The sequence below is a fragment of the Hypanus sabinus genome, chromosome X2 (genome assembly GCF_030144855.1).
Source record: "Hypanus sabinus isolate sHypSab1 chromosome X2, sHypSab1.hap1, whole genome shotgun sequence".
Taxonomy (NCBI): domain Eukaryota; kingdom Metazoa; phylum Chordata; class Chondrichthyes; order Myliobatiformes; family Dasyatidae; genus Hypanus; species Hypanus sabinus.
Window position 1 is genome coordinate 3520787 of NC_082739.1, and position 18649 is coordinate 3539435.

Sequence of the window (18649 nt, forward strand, 5' to 3'; positions counted from 1 at the left end):
CAAAGAAATAAAATAAAATCCATTACTATTTATAAAGATTGACAACCAATGTGCAAAAGAAATCAGCCAAAATTGAATGATGTAGTAGACTCAATGGGCTGAATGGCCAAATTCTGCTCCTACAGTGCTTTGAAGGAGTACTCAGCCCCCACACCCATTTTCATATTTTACTGTCTCATTTTGAAAATTTAAATGTATTGAAATAGGATTTTTGAGCTAATCTACAAATCATTGTGGATCATATCAAATCAAAAGAAAAAATCCCAAATCTGTCAACAATTTACTAAACATTAAAAACCAAATTTAAGGGTGTCCCTTTTGTAATTACGGCATTAACTTTTCACAGGTGCATTACCTTACCAACTCAACCAATTTGTTCATGTAGAAAATTGGAGCATCACCGGCTTCAATAAATATATATTAATGATCTGGAGGAGGGGACTAAGTTTGCTGATGGCACTAAACTGAGTGGAAAAGCAAATTGTACAGAGAATATGGAGAGTCTGCAGAGAGATATAGATAGGTTAAGTGAGTGGGCAAGGGTCTGGCAAATGGAGTACAATGTTGGTTTAAAAAAATGGGAGATCAGATTATTATTTAAATGGTGAAAGATTGCAGCATGCTGCTGTTCAGAGGGACTTGGGCGTGCTTGTGCATGAATCACAAAAGTTTGGTTTGCAGGTGCATTGCTAGAGAGATTGAATTTAAGAACAGGGAGGTTATGCTGCAACTGAACAAGGTACTGGTGAGGCCGCACCTGGAGTACTGTGTGCAGTTCTGGTCTCCTTACTTGAGGAAGGAAATACTGGCTTTGGAGGCAGTGCAGAGGAGATTCACCTGGTTGATTCCAGAGTTGAGGGGGTTAGACTATGAGGAGAGATTAAGTCACTTGGGACTACTTACTGGAATTTAGAAGAATGAGAGGGGATCTTATTAAACACATAAAAAATTATGAAAGGGATAGATAAGGTAGAGGCAGGAAAGTTGTTTCTACTGGTAGGTGAAAATAGAAGTAGGGGACGTAACCTCAAGATTCGGAGGAGTAGATTTAATTTGGAATGAAGAGGAGTTGCTTTTCCCAGAAGGTGGTGAAACTGTGGAATTCTCTGCCCAATAAAGCAGTGGAGGCAACCTCAGTAAACATATTTAAGACAAGGTGGGATAGATGGTTGCATAGTAGGGGAATTATGGGTTATGGGGAAAAAAGCAGGTGGATGAAGATGAGTCCATGGTCAGATCAGCTTTACAAGGCACCCTGGTCTTCTGCAGAAGGAAAACTTGGGCTTGAGCAGCATCTCTGGGAGAAGGATTGCAGGCTCCCATTATTGCTACCCATCCTCAAGTCCCCACCCCACTCCTCCCCTTTGCCCACCTCTCCCATCCTCCCTCACCAAACTATCCCCCTCACCTTCCCTTCTCCTTCTTTCCAACCCCTCCTCCCTCCACTCCCCACATAACCCTCAATTTTCTCCCCCACCCACTCCCCTCTCTCCCCTCATAACCCTCAATTCTCTCTCTCCCTTTGCTTGCCCCTCCTGCCCTTTTGCTCCCTCTCCCCTCCTTCCCCCACTCCCACCCCCTTTCCCACTAACCCACACCACTCTCCTCCCCCCACTCCCCCTTCCCCACACCCCTCACTCCTCTCCTCCCCACTCCCATTTCCCCCACCCCCCACTCTAGCCTCTACCCAGCCAACCCTCTCCCCTGCCCCCACACCCCCCACTCTAGCCTCTACCCAACCAACCCTCTACCCTCCCACCCATCCCCCTGCCCCCCACACCACGTCCACCCTACCCCCACTCCCACCCCCCTCCCCGTACCCCCAACCCCCACTCCCATCCCCCTCCCCCGTACCCCCAACCCCCACTCCCTCCCATCCCCCCTCCCCGTACCCCCACTCCCATCCCCCTCCCCCGTACCCCCAACCCCCACTCCCATCCCCCGTACCCCCAACCCCCACTCCCGTCCCCCGTACCCCCAACCCCCACTCCCGTCCCCCCTCCCCCGTACCCCCAACCCCCACTCCCATCCCCCGTACCCCCAACCCCCACTCCCATCCCCCTCCCCCGTACCCCCAACCCCCACTCCCATCCCCCCTCCCCCGTACCCCCACTCCTATCCCCCGTACCCCCACTCCCGTCCCCCCTCCCCCGTACCCCCAACTCCCACTCTAGCCTCTACCCAACCAACTCTGCCGACCCACCCTATCTCCCTACTCCCCTCCACCCCCGTCTCCCTTCCCCTACCCCCCGTACCCCACAATACCCCTCCAGTTACCTGTCTCTCCTCCCACCCCCCTCAGCGGCCGCCCCTGCGCAGTGCGAGCGCTGCTGTCTGCCTCCGCCTGCGCTCTGAATGCTGGGCTACAGCGCGTACAGTTTTGTTCTGTTCGGTTCCGGGCTGCAAAGCAACCGAGCGCCGGTGGCGCATCCACTTCCCTATCGCTGCGCGTTCCGGCCTGTCTACAGAAGCGAGAAGGTTCCTGCGGATGAAGTCACCTGCCTCAAATTGACACTCCATCAATTTCAGTTTCAAACCATGGGTGGCTGAGGGGGTCTTCCGACACCTACATGGATCTGAGAAGGTGTGCAACTGCGAGCATTGCAAGATCCCAGTGTATCGACCTGAAACAACCCATATCGCAGTATCAATGTTGCAATACATGTAATGTAGACATCGCGGATCCCAGGGAGGTCTGCGTGTGTGTGCGTTCCTCGGATACACTCTATCCAATGCGCCAGAGTTATTTGCAAGTTGGATTCGTTTGCCACATCTCGGGCTCCGACTGAAGATTCTTCGCTCTGTGTCTGTTGACTATGGCTCTGGCCTTTGGTCTACTCGGCGGCACCTCTGCTACTTTCCAGGACGCCGGCTGGTTGATTCTCTTGCTGTTGTTCGCGGCCTCCATAGTGACAGTGTTGACTTGGCTGGTGCAGTATTCCTTCGGGATTTTACGGCGTTCTGGCCCGGCCGCTCTTCGGCACCGGCCTCCCGCCGCTCTGGGACTCTGGAGCTCACTCCTACAGTTGGGCTGCTCCCGGGAAGATAGCGGCTCCACCTCGGGGCTCCGGCATCTGCTCAGGTCCCTCTCCTCCTTCAAGTCCTTCAGAGACAATTGGCAGAAGGCATGGATCAGGGCGCTGAACGACCAGGCTTGTCGCATTGGGGTAGGTTACCTTATTCTATTTACTCCAATCTCTCTTCGGTTTTATCAACACCAGCTTCCTCCTTCCACCACGGTGCCGGAGCCGGTAGCAGCTTCCCCGGGCGTCTCTGCTGGGTTCCTATATTGTGCACCGTCTCCCCTGTAGTTTTGCTGGGTTTCGTGTACATGACGAACGCGGATCTCTGTCATTTTTTTGAATGTGGAGAATGTTGGGCATTTTATTTTAAACCAGTAAACTTGCTGTTTGGCGCACCATTATCAAATGGACATTCCTGAGAAGAGAGGGTTCACTGGTTTCGAGACTGATGAATGTATGCGGCGAATGGTGAGCCAATGTTCAAACATGCAAATGTTTATAACCAACACAGAAAATGCTGGAAACATTCAGCAGGTCTGCAAGCATTTCTGGAAAAAGAAACACGATCATTATCCCAGTTTCCAATTTTAAATACATCGAAACATTAGATTTAAATTCAGGACAGAAGGGAACCATTCCATAGACTCAACAATTCAGATTTCTTCCTCATCGTCGCTCCCCATATCACAAGATCATCTTCAGTTTTTTCCTTAATCTTTCACCAAGGCTATCATCTTAATTATTTAGGATACAGTGCAAAAACAGGTTCTTCCACCCAAATACCCCACACCATCTGTTAACCCACTAACCTGTGCGTCTTTGGAATATGGGGAAAAAACGGAGCACCCGGAGGAAACCCACACAATCACAGGGAGAACATACCAACTCCTTACAGACAGCAGCGGGAATTGAATCTGGGTTGCTGGTACCGTAAAACGTTATGCTAATCGCTATGCTACTGCGGTGCCCCACTCTTGGTAGACTGACAAATTCCACTTCTTTACTAATACACTGGGGTATGGATGGAATCTACAGTATCCAGCCTGAGGAGATGCCTGTTGCTGATGTCACATTATTGCCACATGTACCCAGATACAGTGAAAAACGTGCCATCCAGATCATTCCATACATTGTGGTAGTGCTGAGGGAAGAACCATAGCAGAATGCAGAATCTAGTGTTACAGTTACAGAGACAGTGCAGTGCAGGTAGACAAATATGGTGCAAGGGCCACTCATCCTTGAATGATCCCTGAATGCTACCTTATAATTTTGCTCTCTGTTTGCCCTTATTTTTTAATAATTATTTAAACTTATTTACATATTGCACTATACTGCTCTCAGAAAACAAATTTGACAATGTACATTTGTGATAATAAACCTGACTCTGAAGTTAGTTTGAGAGATGGAAGGTTCATCTTTATCACGTAAGAAGCCTGTTCAAGAATGTCATGACAGCGGGATAGAAGCTGTCCTTAAGCCCGGTGGTGTGTGTTTCCAATCTTTCGTATCATCATTCTGCTGGGAGAGGGGATAATGGAGAATGTCTCGGGTAGGTCATTGGTATTAAATCAAATCAGCAAGGACTGTGCTGTGGTCAGCCCACAGCGTCACCACACATCTGCGGCCAATGGAACTTGCTCCCAACTCACTAACCCTAACTCGTACATCTTTGGAATGTGGTCTTGAGTGGTTGATAATATGTCCTGGATTCCTGAGGCAGTGGGAATTGTAGTCAACATGTGCTATTAGTGAAATATTGTGAGACATGATTATATAATGGTACTACTTGTGGGTTATATCAAGTTCAAGTTTATGAATGCCTCAGATAGCTAGGAATTACAGCTTTTATTCATTAGCTTTAAGTTATCATGGGCAGAAATACTCAGTATAAAAGGCATTAAAATCGGCTTTTAGGCCTATAAAGCACTGGACTATTTTGACCACCTTAGCAGAGACTGGAATGTTATACCTTCCAAGCTAGTAAAATTCAGCCGCACCTTATATGTACTTGGTGTTGGTAATGGCTCAGCTGGTAATGTGTTCTTCTGAACATAAGTACTGCGCTTTTCCTGCAAGTAAAAGGGACTCCCCATGCATGATGCACACTCACTGGCTACATCCTGTATTGAATAAAGTGGCCACTGAGTGTATGTCTGTGGTCTTCTGCTGCTGTAGCCCATCCGCTTCAAGGTTTGACATGTTGTACATTCAGAGATGCTCTTCTGCACACCACTGTTGTAACGTGTGGTTATTTGAGTTACTGTCACCTTCCTGTCTGCTTGAACCAGTTTGGCCATTCTCCTCTGACCTCTCTCATTAACATTGTGTTTTTGCCTACAGAATTGCTGCACATTGGATTTTTTTTTTTGTTTTTCACACCGTTCTCTAAACTCTAGAGACTGTTGTGCATGAAAATCACAGGAGATCTGCAGTTTCTGAGATACTCAAACCACCCCATCTGGCACCAGCCATCATTCCATGGTCAAAGTCATTTAGAGCACATTTCTTTCCCATTCTGATGTTTGGTCTGAACAACAACTGAACCTCTTGACCGTGGCATTGCAGAACTGCCCTTAAATGAACTGGAATAAATAATCTTGGTTATAGCATAAGTTTTATGCATTGAGTTGCTGCCACATGATTGGATATTTGCAAAAACAAGCAAGTGTACCTAATAAAGTGGCCACTGAGTGTACATTCTGTACACTATTGTATATCCTGGATGTGCTGTTGAGTATAGTATGGAGAAAGTCTCAAGTAATTCTGCTTGTTTATGGTCCACATCTCCTGATTTCTTCGGGATCACCTTCATTGGTTCCTGAATTTGGGTTCATGCAGGGAAACTTCTCCATTGGCCCTACTTCTGGAGAATTGTGAGGCTTGTTTCTATCATTGGATATCTAGAGTAGGTTCAAGTTTATCCTGGCTGCTTGACTTAAAAAAATAATATCAAGCTGAATGAGTCAGTCAATTGGAGTTCTGCTCTGTATTTATTTGAATCACATCCAGACTGATGGATGAATAATTATGAAAGTTGGAAGCTTTTTGTTATTGTGAGGATCAGCTTTGCAGAATTGCCCTTAAATGAACTGGAATAAATAATCTTGGTTATAGCATAACCTGGGGAATTTAACGTTACTGTTGCATTATTTTCTGGAGTTAATATGAGATTCCTGTCCTCAATTGCTTCTTGGCCTACACATACTCTGCAATAGGCACTGGAAAAGGAACTAGTACTCATACCTTTGATGCATTATTTCGCAGGTTGAGGGGAAGGGGATGTTGGTAATGAAGTAACACTCTTAAATGTGGCTGTTGGTGATATCAGTGAAAGATCATGGTGCATAAAGCTAACATTTCTGATTTCAGATTCTTTTTATTTGTCATGCGTACTGTGTAATATGTAATTTGTGTTAACAACCAATGCAACCTAAGGATGAGTTGGGAGCAGCCCACAAGTGACATTGCATACTCTGGTGCCAATATGCCAAACCCACGATGCTTGGCAGAACAACGCGTAACACAACAACAACATAACAAGCCCCTTTCCTCCCTCCCACTCTCCCACCCACTCATATACACAGTCCTCCAATTCTAAAACTGGTTGTCTTCTGCCTTCAGCCTCCACCTCCAGTGGACTTATGGATTTGAAGACATTGAGCTTTGGCACTGTCAATAATTCCGAAGAGCCAAGTATTATGTTTACATCCTGTCACTTCAATAATTTCAGTCAGTAATGCCACAGGACATGCAGATTATCAGGAAGTTATCACTGTGAAAGAGAAAGGAAAGTGGATTTCGAACATTTGAGTCACCATTAGCAGATCTCCTTTCAGTTATCAAGGGCTAAGGTTTGCTATTTCACCTCTAAAATGCTCCTCTTTCCCCCCCCCCCCCATGATGGTTCTGAACAACTGTTTCATTGATCAGATGTTTGTCATCTATCCTTGACACTGGGAAACACTTCTTTGAGATAAAATGAATTAACCTTTATGCCAAGGATTATAAAACATTAGTATTAGGCCATTCAGCCCATTGAGCCTGCACTACTTTTCAATCATGGCTGATTTATTTTCCCTTTCAACCCTATTCTCCTACCTTCTCTGCATAACCTTTAATGCCCCGACTACTCAAGAACCTATCAACTTCCACTTTAAATATATCTAACTATTTTTCATTTACCCTACTATTTTACTACATTGCTTGATGGCAATTTTATTAGGAAATGCTTCTCTGTGGTACAGTAGGTCGACTTTGATGCCAAGGATCACAAGACCATAAGACACAGGAGCAGAATTAGACCATTTGGCCCATCGAGTCTGCTCCACCATTCCATCATGACTGATTTATTATCCTTCCCAACCGAATTCTCCTGCCTTCTCCCCATAATCTTTGATGCAATTACTGATTAAGAACCTATCAGCCTCTCCTTTAAGTATACCCAATTTCTTGGCCTCCACAGCCATTTGTGGTAATGAATTCCACAGATTCACCATCCAATGGTTAAGGAAATTCTTTTTCTCTGTTCTAAAGTAACATCCTTCTACTGGGGGGGGGGGGGTATGCTATATAAATAGAAGTTGTTGGTCAGGTGTGTTGGGCACCAGTTCGAGCCATTTTTTGAGAGATTAAAGAGATTCACAAAAATAAGTTTGAGCTTAATGTGTTGATCAAGATTAAAATCAACAAGGAGGAGAGTGGAAAACAAAGGGTATTTAGCGCTGTCGGCCTGCATTTGCAGTGGATGCAGGATGCAGGATGCATTTGCATTTGCAGTGGATGCAGGATGCAGGATGCAGGATGCATTTGCATTTGCAGTGGATGCAGGAACCTGGGTCCCACACTGCAAGGTTCGATTGCCTTGGTGGCTTCTTCTGTGGACTGACTTTTGGGGACTCTGCGGTTCGGTGTTTAATGTTCTGTGTATTATTTGCTTACTTTTTGTACTTTGTGCGATTCCTTTTTTTCACGCTCTGTGTTTTTGATGGTCTTTGTTGTATGGGGCTTTCTTTAAACGGGTTCTATGATGTTTCTTTGTTTCGTGATTGCCTGTGGGAAGACAAATCTGAGGGTTGTGTACTGTATAGATATTGATAATATATTTTGAAATGGTTAAGCTGTGATCAAATGTAGCATAATCTAAGCTGGCAATCCCTTTAGAAGGTTGAATGGATAACTTGATTGGTGTTTGAAATTATCGTGACTTGACAAGATGATTGGTGGAGCAGCTCAGCAGGGCCTAGAAAAGAACTAGAAAAGCACACACACACAATGCTGGAGGAACTCAGTAAGTTGGGGAGCATCTGGAGGGGAATCCCAATGAAGAGACTTCAGCCTGAAACATCCCCTCTACGGATGCTGCCTGAGCTGCTGAATTCCTTCAACATTATCTGTGTGTGCCCTGCTTTCTCAGAATCTGCAGAATGTACCATTTGTCTAGTTTGTTCTTATAGGTCTTTGGCTTATTGATAGTGCTAAGCCTTTTTCAAGCATTTGCCGAATCTCTTGTGTTTAGAATTTGAGCAAGATTGGACAGGAGTGAATTATGGAAACAAATTCTTACACAGTAAAAATACACCCCCATGGAGAGGGATTTATCAAGGGTCTTCTGAAACTTTGGTAAACTCTAAGGGCTGGTAAATAATCATAGATCAGCTTGGATCTAATTGAAGGGCTGAGCCATCTTGAGGAACTGAACAGTCTGCTCCTGCTCCTCTGTTACACAATATGTTTAACTAAGCATACGAACTGGTTCATTAATGAAGCTGTGTTAATGATGCAGTTCTTTTGGGTATTGCAATTTGGGTCACTTAGAATGCAGCTTCATTTCTGCTGCTACATTTAAAAATAAAACTTACTTCAGGTGTGTGAATTTTGTGCAGGAAAATTAAAGTGGAATGTTAACAGCAATGAATATTCATTTAATGATCTAATTGATGAAATCTGCTTTAACGCTTGCTGTACAAGTGTTACAGACTCTCACTTTCAATGTGTGGTGATGTCTTCCAGTAAAGACACTGGGTTGTTTTATGGAAATATGATTCAATGAGGGGCAGTAAACATTGGGAGTGTATTTGACCAGAGCCTACACGCCAGGTCCTGGTTTAGTTAGTCCACAGGTCCTGGCATTGAGCCACTTTGGATCATATTGTGGAAGTTGCAATAAAACAAGGGTCAACATAATTGCCAGGTAAGGATAGATTGCAGACAGAATGCAGAGAGCCCAGCCAAGCAAAGTCTTTGATGAGCATAACCTCCCTTTGAACATACATAGTTTACCAAATAGTCATAACTGCTAGACAATTCTGTATAAAAATGGCATTAATCTGTCCAGAATTCAAAACAGTGTGGGTGACAGGAGCCATGCTGTTTTCATTGTGCACAAATAAAATAAAGTATACTTGAGTTGGAAGTGTGCATGTGTTCTGGGTCTAGCTAATTGGTGATGGGAAGGTCAATGTATTGGGTTGGTTTTGGCATTCTGGGCAGTCTCACTCAGTGTTAGAGGTGGTGGCCGTGTCAAACTGATCCTCCCTATGGATAATAACTTGCTCTTGGGTGTGAGGATAACTTTCCGGGGATGATTACAAAATCGACTCTGTTAGCATACGGGAATGATACCTCAATGTTCAAAGTAAATTTATTATTGAAGAACATATTTGTCACCAGATGCTGCCTTGAGATTCGTTTTCTTGCTGGCATTCATAATAGAACAAAGGAATACAATGGAATCAATGAAAAACTACACACAAAGACTGACATCCATTTCTGCTGGAAACTTGTTTCACACTCACACCACCCTCTGAATTAAAGTATTTCCCCTTCAGTATTTCACCTTTCACCCTTTATGACTTCTTGTTCTAGTTTCACCCAACCTCAGTGGGGGGAGAAAACCTGCTTGCATGTAACCTATTTATACCCCTCATAATTTATAATAAAATATAAAGAGTAGGCATCACAAAATTATTGGATTGGCTTAAAAATGATGTCCTTGGGGAAGGAAGTTGGCAATACTACACTGATGTTATCTGTATGTAACTCCTAACCTATAGTGATGTACTTGACTCTTCTCTCTGAAGTGATATTGCATCACAGTGCATTGAGGTAGAACACATTCAGGTCAGGGACAGATAAAGTTAGCCACCATGTGTTTATAATTATGATAATTTGAAATAAATATTTAAAAAAAAATTGTCAAGTTTTCCCACTCTTGCTAATACAATGCCGAATGTGTTTGACATTGTTAGGATCAGAGGTTAAGCCACCTACTGATTGACAATTGATTGTGCTGTCAGAAAACATGTCAATACACAAACTGCTGGAAGTTGTAACTCAGAAAAGCAGTATCATGTTCAGGCACAGAAACTCACTGCCATAATTCAAAAATATATACGAGAGCCTGAAAGCATGCACCACCAGATGCAAGGACACCTTCTACGCTACTGTTATAAGACAACTGAATGATTCTCTCATATAAGAAGATGGACAGTTGACCTCACAATCTGCCTCATTATGATTTTGCACCTTACTGTCTACCTGCAATGCACTCTCTCTGTGGCTGTTACACTCTATTCCACATTCGGTTATTGTTTTACCTTGTTCTACCTCAATGCACTGTGTAATGATTTGGCCTGTAAGAAAAGTATGCAAGAGAAACTTTTCACTGTATCTTGGTACATATCACAGTAATAAACAAATTCCAATAAACAGCCAAAATGTGGCAATTTCTTGCAACAAATGGAATTGATTTATTCTTTGGCCCATGGATTGGTGTGATTGCAATGGTCTTTCTGAACAGTGAACCAAATCTAAATGTTAAATATACAACTAATGTACCTTAGTATTTTGTAAAGTTATCTTTGTTTATGATTAATGACACATTGGGGTTGGCCTAGGGTCTGCTGGCAATTAAATCAAGGAATTCTATAACTCTTAAGAATTGGTGATGAGGCATAATTTCTTGGGGGGGAAATTAACTTGGATTTTCTGTAATGTCAAAGGAAAGCATTTACACAGAGTGGTGGGTGCGTAGAACGTGGTTCCTGGGTTGACAGCAGAGGCAGCATGATGGACATTTAAGAGATTAAGAGATAGGCACATGGATGAGAGAAAAGTGGAGGGCTTTATGGAAGGGAAGGATTAGATTGATCTTGGAGCAGGTTGAAAATCAGCACAATGTCATGTGCTGAAGGGCCTGTACTGTGCTGTAGTGTTCAACGTTCTATCCTGCTAAACCTGCCGCCTGGCTCCTTGATCCACTTTACAATGGTACAATGTCATGACTTCTCACGGAATGAATATTTCATAAGAGGTGCGATCATCAACACTGATCAATGCATTAGAGTAACAGAGCAAAAGCATTTTACAGAAGAGCTCAGGAATAATTTCAGTGTGACAACACTCTGTGGCTGTGTTGTTAAGGGATGCTTCATCGATACCGTGTACAGCGCTATGCTGTCAGCTGTGCATTCTGTTGCTTGGCAACCTGCATCTGCAAGATACATGCAGGTCATGGCAGTGGTGTGGGGGATGGTGAGCTGGCTGCCATCTTGTAAAATCTAATCTCTAATCATTTTATGATATCCTGCTTTTAAGGGTGGAGTTCCTATATTATGTGGGTTCACATCTTTGATTCACACCGTGGTTAAATATTAAAACACCAGAGAACAGCCAAAAGGTTTCAGTAGTTTGAAAATTGTCTCCTCACTGATCTGTAGAATGAGCTTTGGGTGTAACCAGACACCAGGTGACTAGCTACAGGCCCTGGTAACAGCAGCTCACAAGTGGATGAAAAGCAAAATACTGGTCAGGCAGCATCTGTGGGGGAAAATGGGTAATCAATACTTCAGGTCAAGACCCTTCACCTGGACTGTACTTAAGTCTCATGCAACCCTTCTGGGTGGAAACTTTCTGTGAATTATGAAACCGGAAGCTGACTCCACCCTTTCCACTCACCTCTTTACACTGGTTATCTCCCCTCCATCTTGGTGCAGCACAATAGCACAGTGGTTACTATAATGCTTTACAGTGACAGCAAACAGAAGATTCAGATTCAATTCCTGCCACTGTCTGTAAGGAGCTTGTATGTTCTCTCTCTGACTGTGTGGGGTTCCTCCCACATACAGGTTAGGGCTAGTGAGTTGTGGGCATACTATGTTGGCGCCGGAAGCGTCTCCTCAACTGTGTTGGTCATAGTCACAAATGATGCATTTGTGTATGTTTTGATGTCCATGTGATAAAACTAATCTTAATCTTTAAGTCCAGATGAAAGGTCTTGATCTGAAACATGGACTGTTCATTTCCCTTTGCAGATTCTACATGACCCATTGAATTCCTCCATTTTGTTTTTGCATCTACAGTCTCTTGGTGTTTCTTTTCTGTATGTGAATAAAGTTCCCAAAGTGTTCCTATCTTCCAGAATTGGAAGGAAATTGAGGCTGGAGATGTGATGATTGAACACTTGGTCATGGAAGGGGCCTGTAAAGGATTTATTGGAGCTTATGAGAATGGGATTTGACAGAGTGTGGACCCAGGCAGCTGGTGTGAGTGGAGTGAAGCTGTCATGGGTATGATGATCACTTGGACAGACATGTGTTGACAGAGTTATTGGCAGCAAACTGCACTTCTAGCTGCATTTTATAAAGATTTATTGGTCACACATACATTGAAGCATCAAAACATGCAGGCAGATGCATCAGTTGCATCAAGGTCTGAGGGTGAGACTCACTACACCTATGTAGCTTGCCCACAACTCGATGAAAAAAATGATCGGGGTCTCTCTCCCCTTCATTCAGGGCATATATCAGAAGGGTTGCACACGCAGGGCCTCAAGCATTGTCCAGGACCCCTCCCATCCTTCCCACAACCTCTGACCTTCTACCATCAGGCAGAGGGTACTGCAGCATAAGAACCTGAACTGTCAGGCTGGGCAACAGCTTCTGCCAGGCTGTTAGGTTTAAACCCTGCTGCCATCCAGTACTCATGTACCCCCTTGTCCAAATGCCCTGCCCCACTTCCCAACCCACAGACACACTCACATCCTGCACTGGTCACGTTTCATCTTGTATTGCTGCTGTTTCACATATCTATAGGACTATTTGTTTTATTATGATCATGTCAGTAACATTACACTGTCTTACAGAAACATGTACCTCACACTTTCAATCTTCAGACCATGCCACTCAGGAACTTGTGCTGGTGTTAATTTGTGACTGTATGTGCCGGATCGTAACTCTATGTGCTGTGTGTGACCGTATGTACTGTGTTTTGCACCTTGGTCCCAGAGCCACACTGTTTTGTTTGGCTATGTATTTGTGTATGGTTGAGTGGCTATAAACTTGAACTTACTAACCTTTGGAATGTGGGAGGAAACTGGAGCACCTTGAGGAAACCCCTGTAATCACGGGGAGAATGTACAAGCTCCTTAAACACTGATGGAAATTGATCCCTGAATACTAGTGATGTAAAGTGTTATGTTAATTGTGATGTTACCATGCCATACCTAATGGGGTGAATGGCAGCCTGATAAACTCAGAACCCCTGGTGCGATCAGTTGTTTGTTCATCTGCTGAGCTTGTTTTTACCCTCTCTGACTTTTAGATCCAATGAGGAACAGAAAAAAAAACCCAGTAAGGTCAGTAGCAAATAATGAAAGATCCCTGTTGCATAACAGTTTATTCATTCATTAACACAAGAGAATTTGCAAATGCTGGAAATCCAGAGCAACGCACAAAAAATGCTGGAGGAACTCAGCAGGTCAGGCAGCATCTATAGAAAAGAATAAAGAGTTGATGTTGCAGGCTGAAACCTTTCATTAGGACTGGTCTCCACCTGAAAAATTGACTGATTATTCCCTTCCATAGATACTGCCTGATTTGCTGAGTTCCTTCTGCAGTTTGAGAGATTTTTTTAATCTACTGAGTCACTTGCTCATTATCCTGTCCATGCATATATCTCAGAACTTTCCTGTACAATTTCAGCTTGCTTCCTTCTTATCAGCATACTTCTCTCCTCCTCTTCCACTGGAGCCCAGCAAGCTGACCATGAAGTTCTATCTCAGTTAGCAGTTATAGGTGACTGTGGGTATTAAACCTGCCAGGTAGTTGAAGTGACATGTGAGGTTCCCAAATTAAAAAGATGTATCAGCCACATTTGCACCACCTCCGTCTACTTCCATATGCAGCAGGTTGCCCGTAAACAAACTTATACACTCAGTGGCCACCTTATTAGGTACACCTGTACTCCTCGTTAATGCAGATATCTCATCAGCCAATCATGTGGCAGCAACTCAGTGTATAAAAGCATGTGGACATGGTCAAGAGGTTCAGTTGTTCAGTTCAAATGTCAGAATGGGGAAGAAATGTGAGCTAAATAACTTTGACTGTGCAATGATTGTTCGTGCTGGATGGGGTGATTTGAGTATCTCAGAAACTGCTGATCTCCTGGGATTTTCACATTCAACAGTCTTTAGAGTTTACAGAGAATGGTGTGAAAAACCCCAAAAACATCCAGTGAGCAGCAGTTCTGTGGGTGAAAACACCTTGTTAATGAGAGAGGTCAGAGGAGAATGGCCAGACTGGTTCAAGCTGACAGGAAGGTGACAGTAACTCAAATAACCACACGTTACAACAGTGGTGTGCAGAAGAGCATCTCTGGATGCACAATATGCCAACCCTTGAAGTGGATGGGCTACAGCAGCAGAAGATCACGAACATACACTCAGTGGCCACTTTATTAGGTACAGGAGGTACCTGATAAAGTGATCTCTCAGTATAGTTCTCAGTGCTAGTAAGGTGTCAGAGTGCTGCCACTGAACTTCCCCAATGGCACCCAACCTAGGTGTGGAGAGGGGCTAGTGGTTTTAAAGATATTCAATAAAACGTGAAGGAAAAAGAGTTTGCTTCTTACTTGATGAACATATCTGCATTATGTGTAGTGCTAATGCCCACCTTTCAGTGATTAAATGATTGTTGGATGGTTACACTGTTCTTTTTGCTGCTTTTCATTGTAAGTTGTTTATCTTTCACTTTCCATGGTGTCATCTCCCCTTGAATTTCTAGCCTTTACCCAAACTTTTAATCAAGTTTCCTCTGATTCTGCATGAATTCATGATCATTATTCCATTGTGACTATCATTGAGATCTTTTTCTCCAGTGAAGGTGCTTTGCAAATACAGCTTCTATACACAGGTCTGGTGATCTAACCACCCAGATGGTGTTTTAAAAAAAAATTAGCTTTATTTGTCGCATGCACATCAAAACACACAGTGAAATATGACGTTTGTGAGTATTGTGCTATACAACCTGCAAGTGTCCCCACACTTCTGCCACCAGCATAGCATGCTCACAACTCACTAACCCAAATGTTAGGAACGTGGGAGGAAACAGGAGCACCCAGAGGAAACCCACGTGGTCACGGGGAGAAAGTACAAACTCAGTTCAGGAATCGAAGCCTGATCTTAACAGCTGGTGCTGTAAAGCATTGCGTTAATCACTACGCTACCGTACTGCCCCAGTGGTACATCTGTCATGCACGTCTGTTTCATTTCTTGGTTGTTTGCAACATACCTTCAGCATTTCCAGTCCTTTGATTCTGGTTCATAATGAAAGTAGGAAGGGTGTGTCTGTGTTATGGGTCTGATACTCAAAAATTGTTAGCACAATTCTCATAAACCATTCAAAGTTCTTGCACAAAAAAGAGATTGATTGGTAGTTTCACAGATGTTGAACCTTGTATTGGAAAGGGTGTTTAATTCTTGCCAGCACCAGACTCTAGTAGACCTCTTCCTAACTGTAGCATATCAGCTAACGTAATACTTTACAGCACCACTGTACGTTTCGATGTCTGTGACAAATAAAAGTAAATCCATACTCACAAGTACGTTTCAAATGATCTACTCCCCTTCAATAATTCTCCATTCCTTGACCAATAGTGTGAAGGTCACTTTAAACCACTGGTTTACTGAATGTGGAGGTTACTGGCATTTATTGTTCATCCCTGACTCTGCCTGAAGTGAGAGACAGTGTAGAGTCAATAGATTCAAAGGTCAACGGTACTTGTAGATTGGACTTCCAGCATCTGCAGATTCTCTCTTGTTTGTGATTCAGCAATGATTCATTTGATAAGATAGCACTTGGAGAATTGTGTTCAGTTTTAGTCACCCTGCTATCGGAAAAATGCCATTAAACTGGGAAGAGTGCAGAGGAGATTCATGAGGTTGTTAACGAGACTGGGATTGAGTTAAGAAGAAAGGTTGAGCAAGTTGGGACTTCATTCACTGAAGGGGTGATCTCATAGAGGTGTATAAAATCATGAATACAGACATCCTTTTTCCCCAGAAAAGGAAATTAAAAATACAGATTTAGGGTGAGAGGGGAGGCATTTAATGGAACCTAATGGACAACTTTTTCACCCAAAAGGTGGTCTGTAGCTTGAATGAGCTAACAGATGAAGTGGATGAGGCAGATACATTAGCAACATTTAAAAGGACTTCAGTAGTATGTGGATAAGAAGGGTTGAGAATGATATGGGCGAAATGGGAAGCTTGGTTGTCATGGACAGTTGGGTAAAAGGGCCTGTTTCCATTATGAATGATGATGACAGAGTCATGAATAGATTTCAAGTATAGGCATGGCTGGATAAGGGATGGCAGATCAATATTTCAATAAATCATCCATGAAGCTCTTATATTAGTAGGTTTTGCTTCCATAAATGTAAGCCTGTCTGTGCTTTCCACTGAGATCAGAAAGAGGCCTTTCAGATGATAAAGTCCATGCTGAACTGTTAATCTGCTTAATCCCATCGACCCACACTTTAACCATAGTCCTCCATGCCCCTCCCATCCACGCACTTATCCAATTTTCTTTTAAACATTGAAATCGAACTTGCATCCATAATTTGCGCTGGCAGCTCATTCTACACTCTCACCATGCTCTGAGTGAAGAGGTTCCCCCTCATGTTCCCTTAGCATTTCATGTTTCACCCTTAACCCATGACTTCTAGTTGTAGTCTCACTCAACATCCGTGGGGAAAAAGGTCTGCTTGCATTTAAGGCAATACACACAAAATGCTGGAGGAACTCAACAGGTCAGGCAGCACCCATGGAAATGAATAAGCATTTGACATTTAGGGCCAAGAATATTCATTTTTATTCCTTTCCATTGACACTACCTGAGCTGCTGAGTTCTTCCAGCATTTTGTGTGTGTTTCCCTGGATTTCCAGAATCTCTTGTGTTTATGACTGCTTACATTTACCCTATCTATACCCCTCATAATTTTGTATACCTCTATCAAATATCTTGTGAATAAAGTCCTAACCTATTCAACCTATCCCTGTAATTCAGGTCCTCAAGTACCAGCAATATCAGTATCACTCAGTGACATTCTGAAAGCTTCTTTGAAAATGTGGCTCTCCATTTCATCTGGTAAATTCCCTTTCTTGCACAGTTGTATTATGTGAATAAAATTGACAACAGTGAGTGACATTGTTAAACTCAATGAGGATTCAGTGTCATTTCATGGTAACTCCTGGGCTGTGGTCACTTCTCCAAATCTTCCCTACACTCTGTTCTTGTTCCTGAAGAAATGGGGTAGTGAATTTGGATGACCAGTGAATAGTGGAGCTGGCCTGAATGTTGAGTGGTCTACTTTCTTTCCTGCTTTGTGTTGTTGAGAAACAAATTTGAGAAATTCCTTATTGTCCAGCTTTATTAAAAAAACAAAAAGATTAAAGATTAGTTTTATTTGTCACATGTACATCAAAGCCATGAGATGTGTCATTTGTGTCAAATCAAATCAAATCAAATCAGTGGGCACACCTCTGGCACCAACAAACAACTCACCAACCCTAACCATTCATCTTTGGAATGTGGAAGGAAACCGAAGCACCCAGAAGAAACCCACGTAATCACGGGGAGAATACAGGTAGTGTGGGAATTGCTGCTACTGTGCCATCACTTCATGGAACGTAGAAGGGACCCACTTTGTTTTGCCATCCTAACCCTCCAGAATTATTTGGGGGTTTGAAAAAGTATAACGTTTAGCAAACTGATTTATGGGTGTATGTACCTTATAATGTATAGTAGTATATATATATGTGGCTAAGACTTTTGTCCAAAATTGTATGCAAGTACTTAGAGAGCATTTGTGAATGGTACGCCAACAGCTTGAAGTATTAGGAACCTGGGGTGATAAATCATCAGGATGACTAAAGTGTGTTACACAACATTAAACATATTGATGTGAGTGTGATTTAGCTTTTGTTGTGTTATGTCCTACAGTGCAGTAGTAAGCAGGCCCAGAGACAACACTGACTTGTCATTAAAAGGAGAAGTTATTTAACCCAAATCTGTCACAGCTGTTCGTGAGTAATTGTGAGATTAGAATTTCACTGGATAATTCTGTCATCTTTGTATCAGAGGGCTGCACCAGCCTCATGACTGCTGTGGTTTCACAGAAGCTTTGTGGATCTTACCCTAGTCTACCTGGACCTGTTTTACTGCAGTGGTTGGAAGCAGTGTCCCCAGAATAAAATTGTGTTGGGACACTAACACCCATTTGTTGTGAACACCAACACCAGTTGTGCAGCTGGTGTGGAGGTTTCAATGCAAGCAGACGCCATACTTCAA

The 18649-nt window shown here is 43.2% G+C and overlaps 1 protein-coding gene across 2 annotated transcripts in view; it reads left to right on the top strand.

The window, feature by feature from the left end:
- Positions 1 to 2316: 2316 nt before the first annotated feature.
- Positions 2317 to 18649, top strand: part of c2cd2l (c2cd2 like) — a 139288-nt gene continuing 122955 nt past the window's right edge. For both annotated transcript variants that reach the window (XM_059956819.1, XM_059956818.1), the window contains exon 1: positions 2317 to 3167. In XM_059956819.1, the coding sequence (XP_059812802.1) occupies positions 2817 to 3167 (351 nt within the window). In that variant the 5' untranslated portion in view covers positions 2317 to 2816. The remainder of the gene's footprint in view (positions 3168 to 18649) is intronic.